We start from the raw sequence: 26,514 nt of genomic DNA, 5'->3' as shown, positions 1-26,514 counted from the left end.
TCTTTGACAAAGACGCCAAAAATATACAATGGAAAAAAGAAAGCATCTTCAATAAATGGTGCTGGTCTAACTGGCTGTCTGTATGTAGAAGAATAAAAATCGACCCATATTTGTCACCTTGTACAAAGCTCAAGTCCAAGTGGATCAAGGACCTCAACATAAAACCAGATACAATGAATCTAATAGGAGAGAAAGTGGGAAAGAGCCTTGAACTCATCAGCACAGGGGGACATTTCCTAAACAGAACTCCAATGGCTCATGCTCTAAGATCAACAATTGATAAATGGGACCTCATAAAACTCCGTCCATTGGTTGGGTGCAAAAAAATATGACTTCTTTCAGCTGCTTGTTGGGTCTTTCAGAGTGCAATCATGATTTGTGAGCTCTCCATAGCCTCAATAATAGTGTCAGGCCTTGGGACTGCCCCTTGAGCTGGATCCTATTTTGGGCCTGTCACTGGACCTCCTTTTCCTCAGGCTCCTCTCCACTTTCCATCCCTATTATTCTTTCAGGTAGGAACAATTATGGGTCAGAGATGTGACTGTGGGATGGCAACCCCATCCCTTACTTGATGCCCTGTCTTCCTGCTGGAGGTGGACTCTATAAGTTCCCTCCCCCTACTGTCGGGCATTTCATCTAAGGTGCCTCCCTTTGAGTCCTGGGAGTCTTTTATACCCACAACAAGGTTGGTGATAGTGATACCTTCAACTTTTTTTTCAGGATTGTTTTAGCCATCGTGATTTTGTGTGGTGTGTGTGTGTGTGTGTGTGTGTATCTAAAACTTAACCTTCTATGTTCTGTAAAGAATTGTGTTGGAAGTTTGGTGGAAATTGCTTTGACTTTGTAGATTGCCTGTGGTAGAATGGTAGAATGGCCATTTTTACTGTATTTATCTACGAACATGGGGGATTTTTATGTTTTCTGAAATTTTCTCAATTTCTTTCTTCATTGTCTTAAAGTTTTTCTTGTACAATCTTTCACTTGTCTTGTTTGAGTTACTCCAAGATAGTTCATGTTTTTTGAGGCTGTTGTGAAATGTATTGTTTCCCTGGACAATATGTTCCTTGGAAATGGGAACCTGCTCCTTAAAGAGTCACCCAGGAGGCATTTGTCACATTCAAGTGGATCTCAGCGAGTTCTAGAACAGCCGGGCTATACATACAGTGAGACCCTGTCTCAATTCCACTCTGCTGGTGTGTGTGTGTGTGTGTGTGTGTAGGTTGTTGGTGGTGTGGACTTTGGGTGGACATGGTGGCAAACGCCTGTAATCCTCTAATTTGGGTGGCTATTGCAGCAGGCTCCCAGATTAGCCAGGTCTAAATTGCAAGTTCGAGGCTATCCCTGGCTGCACAGTGAAGCAAACAAAAAACAAAGAACAACCCCAAAACTGGCAGCTGCTATTAGGATAAGCAGACCAACTAGAACTTTCTGCTAAGCATTTTGCTTAAATAGTAAAAAGCTAATCTCGTGCTCCCGTGATATCAATGACTTTTGTGTGGAGTTTATTCCTTCAAGTAAAAAGTTAATTTTATTTCTGTGCCGTCTATGGGAAAACTCCATGAGACACTGAGAAAGCTTTGATCAAGGTCGCTTGTCCCACAAACAGCAAATCGGTTCTATTCTCATGAGGAAGGCTGAGTCATCGCTTCAGATTATCAGCCAACATTCCAGGTAGAGCGCATCTGAGATAAGCCAGAGCACCAGAGACCATATCCAGCAATTCCGGGAAACTCAGTCCAAGCCGCTCAAGTTCACTACGGTGGCCGATAAGGCCATGCAAGCGACAGTCAGATGGGGAAGAGTGCGCTTGCGCGCCTCACTACACAGTCTGGAACTAATGGGATTTCTTGAAGGGTTCGTCACTCTCGGCTATTCTATTGGCCGAGGGAAGGGAGGACCCGCCTCTCTGCGTAGCCCATTGGCCTCGTGTCCAGGTAGGGCGGGGCCAGGAGTCCCGTTGCATCAGCTGGTTAGCTGGTTCCGCCTGTGGCCACGTGGCGCACGCGCAGTGCGCAATTGTAGGTCTTCACGGCCGGCTTGGGGTCTTCTCTGCGGTGCAGCTCACGGGTTTTGTCTCTCTGTGGTCCTTCCATGTCGCAGGAGAAGGCTAGCAGCCCTTCGGGGAAGATGGACGGCGAGAAGCCGGTGAGCAGGCGCGGTGGGGTGCAGAGAGCGGATGTGTCCTGGGAGCCGGCACTGCCCGGCGGGGCAGGAGTGGAAAGTAGCAGGGAGCAGTCGGTATTGGGGGCCCTGGGTAATAAGTTAGGAACTCTTGCTGGCAGAAAGGGTCGGGGGTGAGAGGGCATCTTCATCCTAGAGATCTGTGAATTGAGACTGAATGGTTTGCTCAGATAGTAAGCATTTGGGGCTTAGACTCCCGCGCTTGTATTTTTATCACTAAAATAAGCGGGAAGAACGTTTGAAGAACTTTTTAAAAATCCTAAACTGCGTGGAGCAAAAAGCTCTGGTTAGGAAGGAAAAGCCAGTCCCCGCGATCAGATCCAGTTTGCCCAAGATTGGGTGCTAAATAAGGCTGGATGCCCCCATTGACAGACTGCTTTGAAATTAAAGCCTCTGTCCGCCAGGTGCTGGAAGCGACCTAGATAACTTCACACACATCCCCTTTAAACTTTGCTTTGGGCTGTCACCCACTAGTTAGGAACAGCATTTGTACACTGGCGTGTTTTCTGCCCCACCCCTCTTTTACAGCCAACCGTGCCTGTGTCCCCTGTGTATTTATTTGCCCTGGCACTTAGCCAGGCAGCCCAGGTGGCTACACAAGTTAAGATCGATCCCTGACTTTGGGGGCTCCCCAAATGTGCAGGATTGGAAAATCGTACTTCTCTGATTAGCTTGGTTGAGTTATAGAGAAGCACAGTCAGACTGTTTTATTGGGTTTGGAAAAATGAGGTCAGGTAAATCAGGCAGGGCAGGGCTGTCCAGGTTCAGGGGATGAATTGTGCCCCGGCTATACAGGGAGAGGCGGGAGGGTAGTACAGCGATTCAGAGTACCAGTATTCTCTACGTGCAGGGTTTTACATAGGGAGGTGCTGGGTATGGATTTTATTGTCAAAAAGTGACATGGCATTGGGGTTTAAGGAACATTGGAAAGAGGTGAGGCCATATGACAGGTTGTCTAGGTGACCATTGCTGGCCGTTGCTAGGGTCTTCATCAAGAGGTGTTTCCATCCTGATAGGGCAAGTCACTAAAATGCTTTGTATACAGGTCCAGGTAAGCTTATTGAAGGGAAAGTCACAGGGACAGTTATAAATGAAATTTGAGGAAGTGCACATTGATAAGTGGCCTTTTCTTCCCTCCTTAGGGCTTGTTTTAATTGTAAGCTGTGTAACTTGACTTTACTAGTGATGGAGTTTCCAATCTTTCAAAATGAGGTTGTCCATTTCATTTCATTTTTTTAAGATGATCACTTTCTTAGCTGCAGTTCTGGAGAAAGTGTCAAGTTAGGCTGAAGTGAGAGAGTTCTCTTTTGCTTCTTCAGGTGGATGCCAGCGAGGAGAAGCGGAAAGAAGGAGGCAAGAAGAAGAGCAAAGATGGAGGTGGAGATGGAGGTCGAGCAGAGGTAATACAAGCTCCGTCACGGAGGCTTGGGTCTGGAGGGCTTCCGAGGAACAGGGGGCTGTCTCACATGCGCCCTACAGAAGGAGTGCGTGTGTGCTGCACACACACAGTCATTCTTTGCAGGCATTCTTTCTGCTGCCTGCACGCTGCAGGTCGAGCCCAGATGTTAGGCCTGTTGTCCCCTGTGCAAGGGTTCTATGGTCACTGAAGGCAGTAAGGTAGCACTCCTTGGAAAACCCAGGGAAAGGAGCCTGAGAAGGAAAAAGGACTTGCAGGTACCTGCCAGTGCAAAGTGACGTGTGGAAAATGGTAAGATGATCTCACGGTGGACGTAGGCAGAAACGTGAGAGATGAAAAGTATAGAGGAAGGGCAACAGTTGTTGCTGAGCTGCCAAGACTGGGTGCTGACTTTCTGCTTCCTTAAGTGGGGGGCTAAGGGGTAGAGACTCCTTCTTGGGTTCCTACAAGTACAACCAGAACCAAACAGAATCCAGTTCCTTGATTCTTCTTTCATTGCTTAGATCCAGTTCCTTGTTTCCTCTTCTATTGCTTGGATCCAGTTCCTTGATTCCTCTTCTATTGCTTGGATCCAGTTCCTTGATTCCTCTGTTATTGCTTGGATCCAGTTCCTTGGTTCCTCTGTTATTGCTTGGATCCAGTTCCTTGGTTCCTCTGTTATTGCTTGGATCCAGTTCCTTGGTTCCTCTGTTATTGCTTGGATTCAGTTCCTTGATTCCTCTTCTATTGCTTGTATCCAGTTCCTTGGTTCCTCTGTTATTGCTTGGATCCAGTTCCTTGATTCCTCTGTTATTGCTTGGATCCAGTTCCTTGATTCCTCTGTTATTGCTTGTATCCAGTTCCTTGGTTCCTCTGTTATTGCTTGGATCCAGTTCCTTGGTTCCTCTGTTATTGCTTGGATCCAGTTTCTTGATTCCTCTGTTACTGCTTGGATCTGCTTCTGCCGTCTGGTGGTTTACTTGTGTCCAGAAAATTATTCAGTTTCTCGGCTCATGCGACACGGAACTGGTAGTTAAGAAGCCATCCCAGAATGCACTTTGTTCCTGGTACCTGAGGAGGTGGTTGTGCGCTTGGTTCTGCTGGGTTTAAGTTTGAACTGCCGTGAGTGAACTGTGCTTTGCTTCTTTGCATTTAGTCATTGCGGTTTTACTGGGGACCATGGAAAGCTGTCGGGTCGTAGGAGCACAAAGGACTAAGCTTTTAAAAGTAACTCAATAAATGGACTTTAAAGAGTGGGTTATAAAGCTGGAGTAGTGATTCACACCCTTAATCCCAACGTTTAGGAGCTGGAGGCAGGAGAGTGCCGAGTTCTAGGACAACCCAGGCTGCATAGTGAGGCCATGTCTTAGAAAAACAACGCACAGACCCTGTTTTTACAATGCTGAGTTGCTGAGCTGAGAACTGTTTGAGTTTACAAAGGCCGGCTTTACAAATGATGAAGGATGGTGTTGCCTGTGAACAGCCAATCCCTGTTCGTTTTACACTCACATTATTGTGGGAAACATCATTGATAGTGACTCCTAAGATTTGCAAGTAAAATGCATGTCTCTTAATTTCCTTGCCTTACTTCGGTTGGAATTCTATGTGTTGCCCCACCACAGATTGAAACGTGGGTTAGAAAAGGTAACAAGCAGTCCAGTGACTCTGCTGAGACTTTGAAGTGGGGAGTGTGATTACTGTGTGACTTAAATTTTCTACCAGAATGTAGAGTGGACATGGTGTGTCCAAGACCTTGCTTTCTCTGTGCTCCGATCATTTGCAAACTTGTCTTGGTGCCTGTCTAGGGACAAAATGCAGGTTTTTTCCATCTGGCATGGAGCTCACTGCCCAGTTAATATTCAGGAAGTTTAACTAAATTATTTTGTTTTGAAAATGCCAAGTATATTCAGAAGTAGACTATAGTAAGGCATGGAAGTTTGGGTGGGAATCAGGCACACACTGGATAGACTGGGGTTGGGCTCATGGTTGTACAGTGATGGGCTGCGGCCATTGTTAGTGTATTTGTTCTTCATCAGTAGTCATGGACCACTGTGCTAATCTGATGGGGTTGTGGCCATGTGCCATTAGGCCTGGCAATAGGTGATAATTTCCATATATGTACACATGTATAAAGTCGTAGCAGAACCAAGCCATTTCTTTATTGTTGTTAATGGCCATGTTATTACCAGAGCTTGGTGCCACAAAACTGTAATCTGTCTTGGAAGGCTGAGGCAGGAGGATCACAAGTTTAGGGCTAGAGAACGCTACATAGTGAATTTAAGGGGGTGGGTGCAGGGGAGAGGAATCTATGTTGCCGTCATCTGGAGAGGCGATTATCAGGGCCACTGTTTGCTTAGACAATAGAAGTTAGGTTTGTTTGTTTGTTTGTTTGTTTTTTAAATCTTTGTCAAACTTTTGGGGAACTTTGATGTTTTATATAAAATATTCTAGCTAATTATATCGAATATATAGACTACAGTGATATGTGCTATTTTATTGAAGTAATCTAAGATGATCTTGGCATCTTTGAATTGGATACATATTTTCTGTTTGTAGGCTCCTCTAAGTCAGATAACATTTTTGGTTGGTTGTGAGTAGACACAAAGTCCAGCCAGCTGCACAGACTGGCCGCTGCCTGAGATTCAAACCATGTTGTCCTTTGTTGTTTGTCTGTGTAGTGCTTGTCATAGTTGAAGTCACAAGCTCAATTAGCTAGAAAAGACCGGAAACTGACACTTCTAGGTGTGCAGGGCTTTTGATAGTGTGCTTATTGAGCATTCATGAAACCTTGATCCCCAGGAACACATAAACCAGGCCTGGAAGCATATACCTTTAATCGTAGCCCTCTTGGTGTTAGGAAGATCATGAGTTCAAGGTCATCCTTGAGACCTTAGGAGGGCATCCTAAGAGAGTAAAGGTCACTGGAACAAACTAAATTATAGAATGGTAATTGATTATCAATTCAAGATATAGGCAACTCAACTGTTCGCTATTTATGCTTTTTTATTTTTGAGTCAACATTACACTGACACAGTTTCTTCTTTTGCCCTAATTTAGGACTAGATCAATGCCAGTGATTATTGTGATCTGTGAAGCAATCTGAATTAGTCATCATGGACTTTTGTGCTGTGTATTATTATTTCCTCTGAGAGTAAAGCAAGGATTGCAGATTTCTTCTTCTTCGTTCTTTTACAGTTGAATCCCTGGCCTGAATACATTAACACACGCCTTGATATGTACAACAAACTCAAAGCAGAACACGATTCTATCCTGGCCGAAAAGGCAGCAAAAGATAGCAAGCCAATTAAAGTCACCCTGCCTGATGGCAAGCAGGTGGATGCGGAGTCCTGGAAAACCACTCCGTATCAGATTGCTTGTGGGATTAGGTAAGCCCTAAATCTCCTCTGATCTTCTGTGCTTCCTAAAGTAATTAAACATGCGTTGTCATGCCAGCACATCCTGATAGTATTCTTATGTTTCTGCTAAAGGTGTTTAACTTACCTTAGTTGAGATCTTTGAAAATCAAGGTTATATATGGAACTTTGTGGTCAAGACTCAGTGTTACTTTGTGAAGGCGCCTGCACACCTTGCTTTTCTCTTAGGAGGTAACTTGATAGTCTCTCTGCTGGGATCAGAAAGCTGCAGAGACTGGACAGTGTTCACCAAGTGTTATTTACATGTCCCCAATTTGAGCTTATTTCTGAAGGTGGGTAACCTCACAGGGAAAGTTAAACACGCAGACATGAATGAAAAAACTATGCTGTGTTTATAAATGCAATGATGAACTGTGTATTCTTAAAGCTTACTGGGTTGGAAGAAGTATGAACAACTGAGAACTGACTCCTGCTTTATGGCAGAGGGAAAGCTTTCTTATTCTTCATCAGAGTCATACGTGGTGACCTCATCTGAATAGGGTAAAATTGTCAGGCATCTAAAACCAGTTGTCAGCAAACCAATGGCAGCCAGAAGCCTTCCATTTTAGTGAAGCAAACAACACCCCCAAAGTGCACACAGCATAGAGCTGTGTCCGCCCTTACAGCCCAGGGTTGTAGCATGCCTCACATTTACATAGATTTACTTCAGATATGTAAAAATGCTAACTGCTGGCTAAATTTAGATGCGTAGAGCCCCAGTGTGGGGGTTCTGTGTACATTTTAATACCTCCATCACCCGAAGTACTAGAGAAGCAAGTGCCAAGTGTGGACGCCTCCACTTTTATAGCACTGTTTTCGTACACTCCTCACAGTCCTAACAGCAGTATTTTTTCATTATTAGCCTTTATCAAGTCTTGCCAAATAACCACCCTATTCTTGTTGTATTTTAAGTCAAGGCCTGGCCGACAACACCGTTGTTGCTAAGGTGAACAAAGTCGTTTGGGACCTGGACCGCCCGCTGGAGACAGATTGCACCTTGGAGCTGCTCAAGTTTGAGGACGAGGAAGCGCAGGCCGTAAGTTGGACTTGCAGTACAGGCTGGACCGTGAGCTGCATAAGGGGAGACGAGCTAGTCTGCGTCGTGGTGTTCTGTGTGTGGTGTCGCCCGGAGGCCACAGTTGTTTATGACTGTGACTCGGGAGCCTTGGTTGTAAATCCTGAAAACTTTGGTTTGGGTGTGTGCTTTCAGGCATTGACTCATCACAGATCTGCTGAGACTGAAGCTATCTGGTTTTTCTTTCCGTTCTCAGGTATACTGGCACTCCAGTGCCCACATAATGGGAGAGGCCATGGAGAGAGTCTATGGCGGATGTTTATGTTACGGCCCACCAATAGAAAACGGCTTCTATTATGATATGTACCTTGAAGAAGGGTAGGTTAAGAAACTGGGAAAGGGAAAATCTGAATGGCTCCGGGTCTGGTTCTGTGTGTTACCTTTAAAACACGGTTATTGAAGGAAAAGGAGCTAAAGCTCACAGTATAAAGTTGCTAGTGACAGTCACAGACAAAATTGAAATACTGAGAGTTACCTATAGTGAAAACTCGGGGAGGGGTGGAAGTGTACCCTGAGGCATGCTGGGAAATGAAGCAGGTTCTCCTTTCCCATCGCTATGATGGAGCTTGAGCAGATGTCGCTTGTGAGAGAGTTCATAACGGCTGAGGTAGAAGCCAGTGAAAATGCAAATATAATTGATGACCAATTTAATATAAATTCTAATATATGATACAAAGCTCTACTTTAAATAGTAGGGAAACGACCCCTGAATTGGCTCAGATGGAATGTGCAAAGCTTTGCTTTTTTCTCCTTCAGGGGCGTGTCCAGCAATGACTTCTCTTCCCTGGAAACTTTGTGCAAGAAAATCATTAAAGAGAAACAAACTTTCGAAAGATTGGAAGTTAAAAAGGAAACATTACTAGAAATGTTTAAGGTAAGCTCATTCATAACCCCTTTGATGGTATTAGCCAGCCCTTCAAGTACTGTGTCAGAGTTTCCTGTAGAAAAACTGAAATATCTTCAGAATATGACATGTCGGTGTGCTCTAGAAAGTGTTCCGACTCGCACTCTGGCTGCGTATTTAGAGCCGAGCATGCGAGGCCATTGGGATGTCTTCTTTCTCATTTCCAGTACAACAAGTTCAAGTGCCGGATATTGAATGAGAAAGTGAATACTCCGACCACGACTGTCTATAGGTGAGAGTATGAGATGCTATGCGACCCAGCTGCTGTGTTAGTCGGCCTTTGGTAACATTTCTCTCTTTCATCCTTAGATGTGGCCCTCTGATAGATCTCTGCCGGGGTCCTCATGTCCGACACACCGGCAAGATTAAGACTTTAAAGATTCACAAGGTGAGGCCTGCTGGGAACCGGGCAGAGTGCTGACGCCCCAGCTCCCGTTGCTTTCTCCCACTTTGTCTCCTTGTCAATACACAGAGGACCACTTTGTTTTTAGAGCTGTGTACTGTATTACTAGGGTACCGTATGTGTCCTCTGTACCCCAGTACTCATTGCCGGAGCCAGCGGGTGGGGACAGGGGTTTGGAGACGTCACAGAATCGTCACAGGCCATGGTAGCTTCAGATGGCTTGAGACTCAGTATTGGAGTTTGTCCAGGTTTTCCATAAGCTAACCCCGTTGGCTTGTGCTAGCTTAGACATGCTGTACTTACAAGAGTGTCCTCCGAGCCCTGACAGCAGTCGGCTCAGTTCCACACACCTTTCATTGTATTTATGAGTTCCTTTCCATGTTGTGAGGGCAGCCCGTGTGGTTGGAATGGTGTTGATGGGACTGTGCTCTGCAGGAAGAGCCTTCCGGAGAGAAGCAAGCAGAGACTACCGTGATGAGTCTCCCTACTCAGGGTGACCTCAAAACAATGCGACACATTTACTAGGACTGTGTGTGTAGGTGTTGATAGATGTAACTGCTTTGTCATTGTTGGTTCTTTCCTTTAGAATTCTGCCACGTACTGGGAAGGCAAAGCAGACATGGAGACGCTCCAGCGGATCTATGGCATTTCATTCCCTGACCCCAAGCTACTGAAAGAGTGGGAGAAGTTCCAAGAGGAAGCCAAAAACCGAGACCACAGGAAAATCGGAAGGGTGCGTGGAGAACTGTCAGGTGTCTCGGCTGAGCCTCCCTCAGCTCGTTTGGGTTGAGCCTACAGCACTGGGTTTCGTGTGGAAGAGGACTGTGCTCTCTAGGAGCTGACTGTGTCTACAGTGTCCTTCTGAGGCATTCAGAGTCCATCTCAGTTACTGTTCTGAGAACAGTGCTAGTGACCCAGGGCTCCTGTAAGCAGCGTTTCCGAGCTGGGAGATGTAGACTTTAGAGCCCATCTCATTGGCTCCCTGTGACATGGCAGAGTCTGAATCTGAGGGATCCTCCTACTCTCTCTTCAGAACATAAAGCAGGTCACCAGTGCCTGTACTTTATCTCTCTAGCTGCCTGTGACCGTCCTCTCTAGTTGGAGTTACATTTGATTCTTCACAACTTTTTTGTCCACAAAGCGGAGTTTCCTCCTGGAGGTCTGAGAGCTGTCCTACTGCTTTGACTACTAGCAATAAACAGCAGTGAGGAGGCTGATGGTGATTGGTGGGTTCCCGCAGGATTTTAGCCACTCCTTATCTTGCTTGTTTTCTTTAATACTGGCACACTTGAAGTCTGGAAGAGAGTGTCAGAACTCTGAACTGTGAGGACCATCAGTCATTCATACATTTATAAACAATCTTTTACTGTTTTATCCAGGACCAAGAACTATATTTCTTCCATGAACTTAGCCCTGGAAGTTGCTTTTTCCTGCCCAAAGGAGCCTACATTTATAATACACTAATGGAATTTATCAGGGTAAGCCTTGTTTGTTAACTGTTTTCTGATGAGTTAGAATATAAGATCATTTTATTAGCCAGGGTCTGGTAAAGGAAAGATAAATCTGCACTTGATAGAAAAAGGAATATACAGTTATTTTTTAAGTTGAAGGTTGTGACTGCAGAGATGTGCAGTGGTTACTCTGTGGTTGTGAGTAACTGCTGCTCTTCCAAAGGACCCAAGTTCAGTTCCCCAGCCCCCACATCAACTGCCTCACAACCCCTATAATTCCAGCTTCAAAGAGTCTGACCAGTTTGCTCAATGCATATCGTACTCCTCCATGCCTACTATGGAGCACTTGCTCCCGGCCGGCACAGTAACTTATGTACCTACTGATGCACAGCCATCCACGGCCTGTGCTTCTGTACTGGGGCCGGGCCGTGGTGCACACCCTACAGGTGGAGCTTCTGAGTCCTGATATGTGTGCCTGCGACTTCACTAAGTGGGGTGAGGTTGCCCTGTGAGTTTTATTCCCTCCACAGAGGTGAGCATTGATCTCCTTGTATGTGTGTTCTGCTCTAACAGAGTGAATATAGGAAAAGAGGGTTCCAGGAGGTCGTTACGCCCAACATCTTCAATAGCCGGCTCTGGATGACCTCTGGCCACTGGCAGCACTACAGCGAGAACATGTTCTCCTTTGAGGTGGAGAAGGAGCAGTTTGCACTTAAGCCCATGAACTGCCCGGGACACTGGTATCAAGCACTCTGCGTTTTTCTTTCTTTTTGCTAAACTTACCTGGATGTCTCTGTGTTGAGTGTATGCTACATGTGTGAATTGCTGCCGAGTTAGGATGAGGGTGCTGTGGCTAGAGTTATAGGTGGTTGTCAGCAGCCGTGTGGGTGCTAGGAACTGAGCCTGGGTCCCCTGCAAGAGTAGCAAGGCTCTTAACCTTTGAACCATCTCTCCAGCTCTGCAGCTCCACATTGATAGGAAAGATGTTCCTGTGCTATAAATCATTCTGGATTGCTTTAGCCCTCTGAAAGAGGCGTGTGTGTGTGTACATACACAGTATCAGTGTAGAAAGGAGACTAAAAAGAGGTCTGTGGATCCTGTGGAGAACAGAAGGGTAGTGGAATATCTATGCCATGAAGCAGAAGGGAAAACTGGTGCTCAGAGGAAGGCAGGTGAGGTAGGGGATGTGAAGGAGACCAGAGCACAATGCTCTCCACGTCTGAAAGTGTCACAGAAACCCAGGTCATACGCTAACAGCAACAGCAGAGACTTAGTGATCAGAATAAGACTTATATGCAAGATTGGTGTCATAATAGCTTTCATACTGACAAGATCCCACCCTTTATAGACATTCAGGAGTGTCCGGGGTTATAGCAGTAAACAGGCAGAGTATATTGAAGTGGAACATAGAAAATTCCATAGGCCAATATTCCCATTTTTTCTTGCTTCTTGGTAAGAAATATATTTCAGCAGAGCCAAAGTTGATGAGTTACTGTCCTTGGAAATCCTTCCGTGTGGCCTCTGCCTTAGATTGAGAAAGGCGGATGAAAAGTGACTGCAGGGAGCCCTGAGGGTGTAGACGAGTGTGTTCATGTGTGCAGCTCTGTGGGCAGGTCATTCCGGCCGAGCTGCTAAGGGAAGTGCCTTTAAGAATCTGACTTGTACACACCAGGGAAGCAGAGCCCTTCACTTAGTTCTCACAGCACTAAGTTTCCGAGGCACCCTGGGCTCACCTCAAGCAAGCCTGATATCAGTTTCCAGTGTTAGAAGTCATGTGTGTACAGCTAAAACTGTTTCTTCATCAAGTCTTCCTGGTAACTGACCATAGTCTTCGTATTAATGGAAAGCTGCATACAGGGCCTGCCTTAGACCTTGGCTGTACGTTTGTTTTATCCTCTCTTAGCCACAGTTGGTTGCTCTGTAACTCAGGCAAGTGCTTCTATTGCTCTGTGAGGCCTGGGGCTTGAAAGATGTTGCTTGTGAGTGACTAAGATCAGTGGCTTTCTGACAGCCTTTCAAGCTGTTACATGTAATATTTGGGGAATTGTGTTCTTGTGAACTATTAAAATGGCTAATTTTATTGTCACCCATGAGTCACTGAAAGGCCTCTCAGGTGCCAGGCAAGCACTCTGCTACGGGCTGCATCCTTCACCCTGTGACCTTAGGGCTTTGCCTTGCTTTCTCCTTCAGCCTGATGTTCGATCACCGGCCAAGGTCCTGGCGCGAGCTGCCCCTGCGGCTAGCTGACTTTGGTGTGCTGCATAGGAATGAGCTCTCGGGGGCTCTCACCGGGCTCACACGGGTCCGAAGATTCCAGCAGGATGACGCACACATCTTCTGTGCCATGGAGCAGGTATGCAGCCCTGTGGAGTGATACTCTGACAGAGGGGTTAAAGGTGAAGGGTGATGACCGTTTCTCTTTCTTTCTCAAGATTGAAGATGAAATCAAAGGTTGTTTGGATTTTCTTCGCACAGTATATAGTGTCTTTGGATTTTCATTTAAATTGAATCTTTCTACTCGCCCAGAAAAATTCCTTGGAGATATTGAAATATGGAACCAAGCTGAGAAAGTGAGTGCTGTTTTTGGTGTGTTTGAGAACTTACACAGTGCTAGGAAGCCTTCTTAGGGAGACGGGAGCAAAGAAAAATGGCAGTTTCTGGTGTCGAGTGGGGGAATGTTTTCTGTAAGGTCTTCCAGCCCTTCAGAGTGGACCCAATGCTTTCCGACTCTGTCGGCTCCTAAGCTGTAGCTTTCAAGCACGCTTTGATTAGGAGGATGGCGTGAAACACCCAGGAGACTTTATTCCAGATCAGGTGGGAAGAGGAAGCATGGCAGCTGAGCGACAGTTCACATCCTTTCCGCTTTATCTGCAGCAACTTGAAAACAGTTTGAATGAATTCGGTGAGAAGTGGGAACTAAATCCTGGAGATGGAGCCTTCTATGGGCCAAAGGTCAGTACCCAGAATACTCAGGTGATGCGAGTCTTAGCTGTGCGTAAGAAACATTACTGTAAGTTGGGAAGAAGAAAATAAAAGAAAGGTAAGAACATCTGATCGTAACCCAGTGCCTGCTTTGCAGATTGATATACAGATAAAAGATGCCATCGGCCGCTACCACCAGTGTGCAACCATCCAGCTGGATTTTCAGTTGCCCATCAGGTTTAACCTTACTTACGTCAGGTGAGCTTCTGGTATCTGCCCTGAGCCCTCTGCAGGCTATGCATATACATACACATACACATATACATATGATAAAACAAATCCCTTTTCTTCATAGCCACGATGGCGATGATAAGAAAAGGCCAGTGATTGTTCACAGAGCCATCCTGGGGTCGGTGGAGAGAATGATTGCCATCCTCACGGAAAACTATGGGGGCAAATGGTAAGGGTCTTCTGTTGGTTTTCTCATCCAGTTAAATCATCCAGAAGAGACGTCTCCTTCTAAAATACACTTAGGAAGTCGGGAGGGAGGTGATTCTAATCAGTCACGTCTAACACGCTCGCTGTTGTTATTCCTCCCTAGGCCTTTCTGGCTCTCTCCTCGCCAGGTGATGGTGGTCCCAGTGGGACCGACATGTGATGAATATGCCCAAAAGGTAATCCTTAAGTTGGATTTTTCTGACCGTTTGAATCTGTTCTTAAGCTTTTTGCAGTGGGAGTCTTATCCTATAGTCAACAATGGCCTTCGACTGAGCTTCTTGTTCTAGTCCCTGAATAGGTGGTATTGCCAGTGAGTGCCACACACCCATCCTTGTAACTATGCTTGTAAGATGTTGAATTGGCGAGCCATGTCCCCTTGTCAAATCAAAGACTGTAGCGTCTATGTCCAATAGGCCTGAGTGTTACATCTTTAGAGCTTTGTCTTTGTGGCTCTGTGACCCATGTATTTGCTTAGTGTTTCAAATATACTTGTCTATCTTAACGTTTGGTGTTATAAAGAAATATATTAGGACGCATAGCCTAAACTGCATTAGAATTACATATCCCACTGAAGTGCCTGATATTTGCTGATTTGTTCATTTGTTAATGTAAATTTCTTCAGTGGCTTAAACTTTTTCCATCTTGCTGTCATGGCTGGCCAGTGTCTTGCCCTTCTAGCAGGTGTGTAAACATCAGTGTGAACTTCGCACCTTAAAGACCAGAATAATCAGTTCTGCTCTAGTGATTGCTTCATGTTAAAGAATCACACATGCTTAACAGGCAGTCAGTAAAGAAGGCTGGCCATGGTGGAAAGCCTGTGTTCCAGTAGCTGAATGATGAAATAGTGCACATGTTTGGAGCCAGCCCAGACTATGTAGTGAAGCTGTCTTTAAAAGGGTGGGGGTGGGCAGGTAGTGGCAAGATGGCTCAGTGAGTGAAAGCACTTGCCAGGCAAGCCTAACAGTATGAACTCAACCCCTGGAGCACACAAAAAAAGCCAGGTGCACATATATGCAATCCCAACACTCCTACAGTGAGATGGGAGGTAGGGGCGGAATTGCTTGCAAGCTCACAGGCTTCCGTGGCCTAGAGGGCACAGGCTGCAGAAACAAGAGAGACCCTATAGAAGTTGCTGGCAAGGAGGCCCAGATAAGACACCTGTCACTTAGCCTGGTGACCTGAACTCAATCTCTGGAACCCCTAAGGTACAAAGAGAGGACATTCCAACAATTTTCCTACGAGAAACAAGATGAAAGGAGACAGCCAAGTCCTGAAAGTTGTCCTCTGGGCCCCATACATGCACGTGACTAAATACAGTAACAATAGTAAACTTTCTAAATAAAACAAAGTTGATCATAGAGCAGTATTGTCAACATCAAAATAGATTGTGATTCTAGATTATCAGAAGACTTTTGATCTTTTTTTTTTCACTTTTTTTTTTTTTTTTTTTTTTGAAACAAGGACTCTCTATTATGTAGCTCTGTGTGCCACAGAGCTTACTGTGTAGACCAGACTGGCCTTAAGTAAAGGCATATACCACCATACCTGGCTGTGTACTCTGATCTCAACTGTATTTAAGAAACAAGTGAATATTAATCAGCCGATGAGCAGGGCTGTCCAGTAGACCACTGCCTGTGCTGCGTGTGGGAGTTCCCTGTGCAGCTGGTTTCCTTGCAGCTGTGTCACTTGATGTACTTGATATAGTTAGGGGCTTCTTTATCTTTGTGTTATTTCTTTAAAAAGATGATTTGACTATATTAGTTCTGACTAAACTATTTATTTCACAAGAGAATGCCCCTTCTTGTTGAAGTGCTGAGCATGTTGGAACTGTTCCACCCCTAGCTCCAAAAATGTGGCCACTGGCTTTCAAAATGTAAACCCAAGTCATAATTTTGTGCTATTAGCTTCAGTACTTATATTAGCATTCATTTTTTAATGTTTGCATAATTAAATTCATTGAAACATGTTAAATTCTATGACAAAATAAACTGTATTTCTCTTTTAACTCTGACAAACTGTCACTAGGTACGGCAACAATTCCATGATGCTAAATTCATGGCGGACACTGACCTGGATCCAGGCTGTACCTTGAATAAGAAGATCAGAAACGCACAGTTAGCACAGTATAACTTCATCCTTGGTAAGAAACAAAGGTTCCTGTCCTCATAGGAAAAGCTGCTGAAATCTTGAGACTTAAGAGTAATGAATCTTGGTCATGGTCTACTCAATTCCTGTCTCAGTTACTGTTCTTGGTCACTGCTGTGAGGAGACACCATGACCGGGGTAAGTTAGGAAAGGAAGCATTTAACTGGAGGCTTGGTTACAGTTCCCGAGACTTAGCCATGGCCATCAGGGCAGGGAGGAGCAGGCAGGCAGGCAGGCAGGCAGGCAGGCACTGCAGCAATAGCTGAAGCCTTCTATCTGATCCACAAGTCAGGGCTAGAGAGGGAGACTGAGCTGATGTTGGCTTTTGAAAGCTCAAAGCCAACCCCAAGTGACACACCTCCTCCAACGAGGCCACACCTTCTAATCCTTCCCAAACCATTTCACTACCTGGGGACTAAGCAGTCATCTTGTTGGGGCCAGTCTCATTCAAACCACACAGTTCCGTCGTGTGTGCGCGCGCGCGCGCGTGTGTGTGTGTGTGTGTGTGTGTGTGTGTGTGTGTGTGTGTGTGTATGTGTGTGTGTGCACGTGTGTGCGTGTGTGTGTATGTGTGTGTGTGCACGTGTGTGCGTGTGCGTGTGTGTGTTTAACTTTTTGGCAGTCCTGGGAATTAGGCCCAGTGTGTGTGTGTGTGTTTAACTTTTTGGCAGTCCTGGGAATTAGGCCCAGTTGTGGCACTTGCTTCACAACTTGAGTGTGCTCAGATCACGTGGTAGGACAATTTGGGGATAAGGAAACTGCTGAAGGGTAGGCAGCTCCATGTCTCCCTACTTTGAATTGCTTTTATATGATGATTTTTTTTTATTAGGTTCACTGCCTTAAGTGACTCAGGCCAAAGTTTTAGGTACTTAAAGAGGTCCTTTTTAAAAATAACCAGAACATTTTGTAAGCCTGGATGTATATGGTCATTTGTCCATCTCAGTGTATCTTAAGTTACAGGGAAGTTCGAGTCCCCTGTGATCATTTCTGCTGTTCAGGAAAGTCCTTCCAGGTCTGTCACTGAAGTCTCACAGAGCTTCGCGCCTTGTGTTTCAGTTGTTGGTGAAAAAGAGAAAGCCAGTGGCACGGTGAACATCCGCACGAGAGACAATAAGGTCCATGGAGAGCGGACGCTGGAGGAGACGGGGCGGCGGCTGCAGCAGCTCAAGCAGATGCGCAGCAAGCAGGCAGAGGAGGAGTTCTAGCAGGCACCGAGCTGGTGCCGTGTGAGGGAAGACCTTGTACACCGGGACGCATGGCTTCAGGCCGAGCGTGGTGGAGTAGCTCTGCAGTCTGCATGAATGACCTTTGATCTGGCCAAGTCTTAGAGAATGTTGTAGATGGGGGTTAAGAGAACTATTAAAAGTATTTTGTTCATTAAATGCCTCTTTCCAAAAATGGAAGATCCAAAAATGGGGATGTTTTATGTATCTGGGTTATTTTGTATGAATTCAATCAATTAGGAAATAAAACAATTTTAAATATGTCTAAGGAGAAAACAGAGTTGAATTATGGCGTTAAAATAAAATTTACTACCAAAGGCATCAAGACCTCTGCCCTCACGGTTATATAGAAGCGCCGGTCAGATTGTGCCCCTCAGTCTCCATCTGAGGCAGAGCATATGCTGATCCCTCACTGAGGTGGGAGCTGGGTGCTGGCTTGTTAGTGACATTTTTATTTCTTCTGGGGAAGGCAGCTTTAAAATAACTTAAAACAATGATGCTCAAACTTTGAAAGCTGTGTCTTCAATGAAATAGCTGTGTATGGAAGACTGTTCCGTGTTAAATAATCTATATTATGATGAATAAGCTTCAAATTTCTATACCAGCTAATCAGTTTATGGAAAATAACATGAGAGGAATTTCTTGTGTAATTTTTAAAAAAGATTTATTTATTTATATATGTATTATATGTTAGTACACTGTCGCTGTCTTCAGACACACCAGAAGAGGGCGTCAGATCTCGTTACAGATGGTTGTGAGCCACCATGTGGTTGCTGGGAATTGAACTCAGGACCTTCAGAAGAGCAGTCAGTGCCCTTAACTGCTTAGCCAACCCTCCAGCCCTCTTGTGTGATTTTTATAGTTATTTTCAGGAGCCAACAATGATGTTCAGGTCTATAGCAACCCTACCAAGTGTGTTGGTAATGGTTACATCAAAGAGAAGCTGTTTTACATGGATAATCCTCTAGTGAAGGAGGACATACTTTTACCCTTGGCTTTGTTCTTGGAAACTTCATATGGCACACTCCCAAGTGCCTTAGCAGTTACACTGTGGTTGGCTTGGAATTTATTTCTGTGTGTATCTTGACAAAACTTTAAGACATTCCATATTCTGTGAAGCCAGTGTTTTCTGGTCTGTTTATTGATTTGCCTTTGTTTGACCTACTGATGAAAAAGTCGGTGTTCAGGGTTGAGGATGAATGCCAGATGAATGCTAGGCGCATGTACACCTCACCAGCAAGCCACACCGCCAGACCAGTTCGCACTGCATGTCGGGAACCTTCTGGGCAAATGGTTTTAGCGTTTGTTTCTATGGGCCTTTCAGAGCATTCAGTGGCTCACTTCCCTTTTCACGGGGGACTGGGTTACAGTGTGGTGTGTCAGACTGCTCTTACACAGCTTCCAAAACCTACATTTTATTGAAGGAGCTGGTGTGCCGAGGAGCCAGCCAGCTAGAGAAAAGCAGGAGCCACTGTATAGTAAAAACATCACATTCCTTGTGCTCTGTTGGTAGTTTTAGCTCTATCAAGAAAATACAATGGAACTGATGGCGTTTAATTTCTCCTCTATGTTCTTAGGTGTTAAATATATTTACTTGATTATCCATAGGCATGAAATCAACCAGAAGCAACCACTGACTTCTAGTAGCCTGGGACTTAATAAAGACGATTGCGTTTATTAGTTTAGATACCATGTGTGACTCCATAGCACAGGTCCATCCATTCAGGTATTGTTTGTGGCTGCTTGCCCGCCGCCGGAACAGTAAGGCGTTTGAGTGGATGTGTCAAGTCTGCACGTTGACTGTCTTGTGTGTGGGACTTGAAGGACTGTGTCCTTTTCCTGCTGTGCTTGCTGCCTTACATGTGCACAGGAAGTAGGCTGGCAAACTTCTTGCAATCTTGAATTGGCTGTAAAAATGGAAGGCGCGTATGAATGAATACAGTGAGCAGATCCAGGAGTTTGGGTCAGGTGTGTGCAGTGGATGTGTGTAGTACCATGGGTAGGAGCAGGAGGACCCCACAAGCTTGACCCATGTGGGTGACAATGAGATTCTGAAAGCACGACTTATTTGATGGGCCCTGATGAACTTGTCTGGACCGCCTAACTCTGGGAGGGGTAGACGGAACACATGGGAAATCTCCATTTAATTAAATTAGTGTGGCCAGATTTCTGGTTTGGTCCCTAGCTGATGTACTCAGTTACATCAAAGATGGGCACTTTTTCTGTCTTCTGTCCTCTCCTTTTATGTGCTGTTGGATCTCACAGAAGTTTTAGTCTTTTCATTTCACCTCTGATCATCTCCTGCCCCTGGTTCTTCCCACTAAGCCTTGCTTTTCATGGCTTATAGAACTTTCTTTCAAAATTCATTTTGCATGTGTGTCCTTCTTACCCTATTGGATAAATACCCATCCTTTTCTCCAGTCCTAACATTGGGAGACCAGTTCTGTGTGCTATACGGAGTGGGAAGAATTGAAGCCACTTCCTGTTGGTGAGTTCCACTCCCAGCAGCTCCTAACGATACTCCACAGGTATCGTTCGAGGCTCTCACTGAGGGGTACATCTTCAACCCTTCACACTTCATGTGCTCCACCAACTGCCTTGGCTTAATACTACTTCCTTCAATGTGGCTCATACTAGTGCTACTTGTTGCCCATGAATGGCGTCTTCCTTTTAAAGCCAACCATTCTAAAGCCCCTGGCCTTCTGATGTAGACTCACAGGTATGATCTGTGGGTTGCTATTCTACTGCAACGTCCAGCTGAACAAATATAACTTCTCCGAGCCTCTTGCTGCTTGTCAGATGTGCACACTATAGCCTATGGTGTGTAGATGCCATGGAGAGTCTCTGAGTTCTGTTACTCCTATTCCAGCACTTCTCCCCGTCATGTCAACTTGCCTCCGACCTCTCAAACTCAGAGGACTAATATCTTTTCTCTGGAGTATATTCTGTTTCCCTCAGTGTTCCCACTTCAGCTTGCATTACAACCATTCAAACCCTGCTTTCCCAAGACCAAAAGGATCTTGTGTATTCTTCATTGCACTGAAAACTCGGGCTCTGACAATGGAACTAACCCTGGCCGTGAATGAACTGGATGTGGTCCCTGCTCATCTAAAGAGGAAAAAGGGCCCCCAAGCACTTGAAATCCCGGGGCCTAGTTCTCAGGAGGGAGGGTTGGCCATGGAGGGAGCGTGGAGGCTGTGGAGAATGGAGGAATGGACTGACGAGTGTCCAGAGGAGAGGTGTCTGGACCAGTGGATCATGAGCAGCCGTGGGTCTAATGGGATGAGCAGACTAAGCAAGCGAATGAGGAGTTGAGTGAAAAGGAGAAAATGATTTAGATCAGATTCACAGCAGACTGGATGTGTGTTGATTTAGAAACAGATAGTCCTTTACTGGAGGCTTCAGTAAAGCTGACTTCCCAAGGAATAATCTCTGAAGTTTTCAGCTTCTCCAAGTGTATTATGTCTCCACAGCAACGTTAAGGTGTAATTAAGTTAAGTACTCTGTCCTGTGGCTACTGATATCCAGTATCAGTGACCCTGGGCATATATAGGTATGAAAAACAAATAAATGTAAAGCTTACCTTCAGACAGCAGAGGGCAGTCTTGCTCTCTTTAGCCAAATAGATGCAGGCACCAAAGTTGGTACAATCAGTTTAAAATTACCTAATTGGTTCAATTAGCTTGAACTGCCCTGTCCACTCACTGGAGATGAGTAATGGACTCTGGCAGCATCGTTGAATCATGTTCATTGCTTGAAATGGGGCTTTCCCTGATCACTCTCAGTAGCCTCTCACCATAACCGACCGTGGAAAGCACACAAGAAGCAACAAAGAAGCTAAGGGCACTGGGACTGTCCCTGTCATTTCTGACACGCTGTGGATGAAGGAGAGTGAAGTGGCAGGGGTCCAGGGAGACAGTGGATGGATGTCTGGTTTATAAGCAGAGAAGCAGATGCATATGCAGAATAAACGCAGTGCTCGCTTCATAGGCGCAAAGCTGTCACAGAATATGGAGATGCAACAGTTACCAGTGAGCTTGCCAAAGACAAAGGAACCCAGGAAGAATGCTTTGTCATTCAGGTGAAAATAGTCCAGCAGAGACATGTTTTCAGAGGGCTGTGGAGTGCTAACAGTGCATTATCTGGATCCCGCCCGGCAGATCACTTGCAGTACAGGTTGCTGCAAAAACAGGAATCTACACAATGAGACAGTCAGATGACCAACCCAGAGATCTCCTCTCTCCACTAGAATAAAATAATTCCTCCTCCTCCACTGCCCCACCTTCTGGGGGTGGGATTGGCTAGACACGAGGGCACCTTACCTACTATATTTGCGCCAGTGAGCTATCCTCTAGCCTGCTTTTTGCTTTGAGGTAGATAGAGTCTTATTAACTTACTCTATACCCAAAGGCACGTCGCAACCTTGTGATCTTCCTGCTTTAGGCTCCTCCCCAAATAACTAGGAGTGCACGCTTACGTTTCGGCTGAACTTCGGAAACCATTAATTTCAGGGTCTCTAAGCTGTCCAGGGTTGATTAAGACTGAACTCTGTCTCATTGAAGTCACAGCTCTCATAGTGGGGGAGAAGAGGGCAGCACTCTCGGGTTAATGGACATAGGTCCGGGTTTTAAAAAATAGCTGCATGAAATTCTGTTCTATGACTTTATCACAGCTTAATTCAGAAAGTGCTAGGAATTTCAATGTGGCTTTTTTATTTTGGCCTTTGCAATTTTGCTTGTGTTGCTATACAAACCATGCTTCAGAAAATGTTTGCATGTGCTCCTATGTAATTTACAGAGATAGTTTCTCAGAAGTGAGATTGCAATGTTAGAAAGGCTTCATGCCTTTTTAGTTTTGTAAGCTCCATCTCAGATGGCGTGGTGGTTGGAATAAGAGTGGCCCCCATCAGCCCAGAGATTTGACTGCTTAGTCATCAGGGAACACATCTATTTGAGAAGGATCAGGAGGTATAGCCTTGTTGGGGGAAGTGTGTCGCTGGGGATGGGCTTTGAGGTTTCAAAAGTCCATGCTAAGCCCGGACTTGCTCTCTCTGCCTGCAAAGGATGTAGTTCTCAGCTACTGTTCCAGAGCTGAGCGGTACCCTCCTCCCACCATGCCCCCACCACGATGCTAATGGACTAACTCTGAAAATGTAAGCAAGCCCACGATTAAATTCTTCCTAAGAGTTGCCTTTGGTCGTTGTTTCTCTTCATGGGAACAGAACAGTGACTAAAACAGATGGTCTGATAAATTCATGCCAGAGTGCCTTTGTTCCACTTGCTCACAAATGCTAGTGATGGATCCGTTCCCAAATGAAACCTACCTTCCCAATCAGAAGGAAAAGGTACCCAAACCCAGTTAAACTAAGTATTTAATACTGTGTCATAAAACAAACATGCTGAGTGACAGAAATGTATGTTACTACTATTAGAGAGTCAATAATAATAATAATAATAATAATTACAATAATTTTACTCAAAGATTTTAGCTTTACTTTAGACTTGGCAGTAGTTCATTCCATAAGCCAGAATAAATAAAACAAGAAGGGAGGCTTGGTCTGTAGACAGACAAAGGCCGAAACAGAAAACAGATGGCTCGTCTCAATGTTAAGTTTCTTGTAAGGCCAGCATAGGAGACAGAACAAAAGGAAACTCCCTTTCAGGTAAGGATTCAGGTGGAGAGAACTTGGTTACCCTGACAACTGTCTCTGGTTTGCTTAGGAAAACTGGCTGTTAACTGATAACCCTGACTTTCTCTACAACCAGATAAGCAATTTCAAGAGGTGACTATTTAGCCTCCATGCCTCTGTTTTGTTTTTAACCTGATCTGTTGGGGCTTAAAACCATTTGATCCAAAACAATAGTCTCTCTGTACTGTTACTCAATCCCAATCATCAGACAAGAAATGGCAGGGATGTGGCTGTTCTTAGAGTCTGATACTTATGATGGACCGCTGTCAGGAAGGGTGGCAACAGGGAGTGATGTGCATTATGTCCCCAGCCTCCCTGCCTGACATAATCCTAATACAGTAAGGAGGCTCCTCATGAGTGGACACTGTATGGAATATAAATATTCTCCCACTCCCCCTGGGTCCAGTCTCCACCTTGGTGTGCAGCTCCCACACCTAATATGGGCACACACCTGGAAGAAGAACAGGGCCAGTTGATCTTCATCTTGGCCAGAAAATATACAGTGCCACACAAAAGTTTGTGATACATAGCACTACTTGTAACTGGGAGAAGACATTGATTGTATTTAAAATCACCATCCCCTAAAGAGGGACCACAACACCCCACGTCAAAGAGGACTTGCAAGGCTATTTCAGTATGTTCACTTTAGTTAACTAAGTGGCTGATAGGATCAGCGTTTTGGGACAATCGGGATAGAGATGGGACTGTAGAGAGTGATATAAGGATACAAGTGCTCTAGTTCAGTAAATCATAGCTTCTTCGCCCTTTCCTGGGCATAATACCAACACACGCAACACACACACACGCACACACACACACACACACACAAACTGAGAGAGAGAGAGAGATACAGACAGACAGACAGAGACAGAGAGAGATCACATTCACTTAGTTTTTTGTAACTCCAACCACCACAGGTCAAAAGCATTTTCGTAAGTTTGTGTGTAGTTATAACAGGTGCTCATCTGAAACTGCCTCCTGTGGCCTTCTAACCCTCCCTAGTCCTTTCGTACTTTTGCTTACTTACCAGCCTACTGAAGACATTCCAGCCCCTCTTGGAGTACTTCCCAACCCTGCCCATATTTCTTTATGTCAGGACCTTCCATTTAAAAAGTGCAATGCAGTTCTGCCTCTGCATACTGCAGATGAGCCTAAACAACAGAGCCATCCCTATATACCCCATGAAAATAGAGGGAAATGACTACAAGTAATAAAGTAACACAGGCAGAAACCATGCATACCTATTCTAGAACTATAAATGTATAGGAAATGTCCAGGCCAATGTATATATTGGGCTTTCATTTTGGAGGAAGACAATTGGGATGGGAGATGAACTGAGAGCTTTAGTTTTCCTGCCCTCCCAGTTATTCCCTACTTGGCTCTTTCTTCAAAGACACACCCTGTTTCACCTGTTACATTCTCTTCATGCTCATATGAATTAGTTGATGGAAAAGGACAATGAAAACATTGGGCCAGAAGGTCAGGATCCAGGTAAGAAATGAGGAGAAAGACCCTACCAAGCCCAAAGGTATAAATAGTGAATATGCTCCCATTCTTTCAATAATTATTTCTTTTATTTTTGAGATTATGAAATAATTAATATCATTTGCTCCTTCTCTTTCATTGCTCTAACCCATCCATATATCCTTCTTTTCCTTGCTCTCTTTCAAATTCATGATCTCTGCTTTTATTATTAATGTTGTTATGTACACACACATATATGGATATGCATACACACATATACACACTATATATGTATGTATGTATGTATATATATATATATATGCATATATTCCTAAATACAACCTATTCAGTCTATATAACTACTTATATGTGTGCTTTCAGAGCGTACAGTTTGGTATTGGATGAACAGTTGGCATCCTCTTCTCTGAGGAACACTACTTGTCCCACTCCTGTCTTTCCTGTTGCCTTTTGTTCTTCATGTAGGGTTGAGATGATTTTAAGCGTGATTCTGCTGGTGAGGATGCAGCTGAAAGGATCAAAATGCCACCTTGTTTTTTTGTGAGGTCCAAATGAGGATTGATTTTTTTTTCTAGAAGCCACTAATTTAAAAAGCTTCTACTTCTGGAACTCTAAGCCCTCCCTCACAACTGGTCATGTCAACTGCAGTCCAAAGCTTTTGCTTACGCAATCTACAATGAGTTTATGTACATGCTAACATGCCTCGACACCACTCATACGTCCATGGAAGAAACTAACACTTGTGTGGTTAAATCTCCACGGAGGCCATATTCTGTCAATGTCCCATGAACAGGGGTAAAGGGAGATCATTGAAGCTGAGGGTATAGCTGACCTGCCAAGTCCCCCTCCTTCCCTAGTATAAGCAGTTGGATCCCCTCCCCCCCTGGACTTCCATTTCATTTCCTGTACAGAATGAAGAGTATAACTGTGGGTAAAGTGATAGAAAAAGGGAGGAACTTGGGAGATGCATGAAAAGAGAGAAAGCAGAGAGCCTGTGGGTCTAACTGAAACCTCTGCCATTGGTCTAAGAAGAGGAATTAGCAACTGCCTGAGGCCCCTTTCCCTGCCCATCCATGATCCTGCCATTGTTTAGAAACCTCAGCAGAAATTCCATTTACAGAGAAAGGACATGAACGAAAACCTCCTGTAAACCCCAGTATCTTCCAATTTTATTTCAGCAGATTTGAATTCCATTCCAAGTGCCGGGAGCCCCCCAGCCCAGGCCAGGGTAGTGGTGGATTCACAGAGTAGGACTCTGGTGATGGCTTTAAAGTCTGAGGGTTTCTCTAGCTCTCTAATTATAGAGGGGCTTTCTAGCCCTAATTATGAGGGGCTTTCTAGCTCTCTAATTATACTGAAATGCTGATGATAACTTCTAAAAAGTCCTAAAAACTTTCTTGCTCTTTCTGAGGGTAAATGACTGCTGGTTTAGGTGATGAACACCTGTAGCCTAACAGTGGAGGATTAAGCAATGCAGCCTTTGTTCTATCTCAGCAGGAACTGCTGGGCTCTATCTTTCAGCCTGTTAGTAGGAAGTAACAGGAAGAGAAGACACTTAGATATGTGATTATAGAATTTATTACCAAGTTGTAAAAAGTTTCCTATGAAAGCTATCTAAGGGGAAAAGCAGAAAGATCCTAAGTGGGGAAAGGGAAACATTCTCTAAGTGGGGAAAGGGAAAAGAGTCTAGTCTAAGTGGGGAAAGGGAAAAGAGTCTAGTCTAAGTGGGGAA

The 26,514-nt window shown here is 44.8% G+C and overlaps 1 protein-coding gene across 1 annotated transcript; it reads left to right on the top strand.

Moving 5' to 3' along the window:
- Positions 1–1,965: 1,965 nt before the first annotated feature.
- Positions 1,966–17,874, top strand: Tars (threonyl-tRNA synthetase). The gene is made up of 19 exons (XM_021183472.1): positions 1,966–2,145; positions 3,501–3,581; positions 6,773–6,963; positions 7,903–8,026; positions 8,262–8,383; positions 8,822–8,939; positions 9,137–9,201; positions 9,279–9,357; positions 9,959–10,105; positions 10,752–10,850; positions 11,397–11,563; positions 13,014–13,176; positions 13,256–13,393; positions 13,698–13,775; positions 13,903–14,003; positions 14,101–14,205; positions 14,347–14,419; positions 16,269–16,383; positions 17,445–17,874. The coding sequence occupies exons 1-19, from the start codon at positions 2,092–2,094 to the stop codon at positions 17,591–17,593; spliced, it is 2,169 nt and encodes a 722-aa protein (XP_021039131.1). The 5' UTR covers positions 1,966–2,091; the 3' UTR covers positions 17,594–17,874.
- The last annotated feature ends 8,640 nt before the right edge of the window (positions 17,875–26,514 follow it).

The sequence above is a fragment of the Mus caroli genome, chromosome 15 (assembly GCF_900094665.2).
Source record: "Mus caroli chromosome 15, CAROLI_EIJ_v1.1, whole genome shotgun sequence".
Classification (NCBI taxonomy): domain Eukaryota; kingdom Metazoa; phylum Chordata; class Mammalia; order Rodentia; family Muridae; genus Mus; species Mus caroli.
Note: the sequence above shows the minus strand (reverse complement) of the source record. Positions and strands in the feature narration are given on the sequence as shown.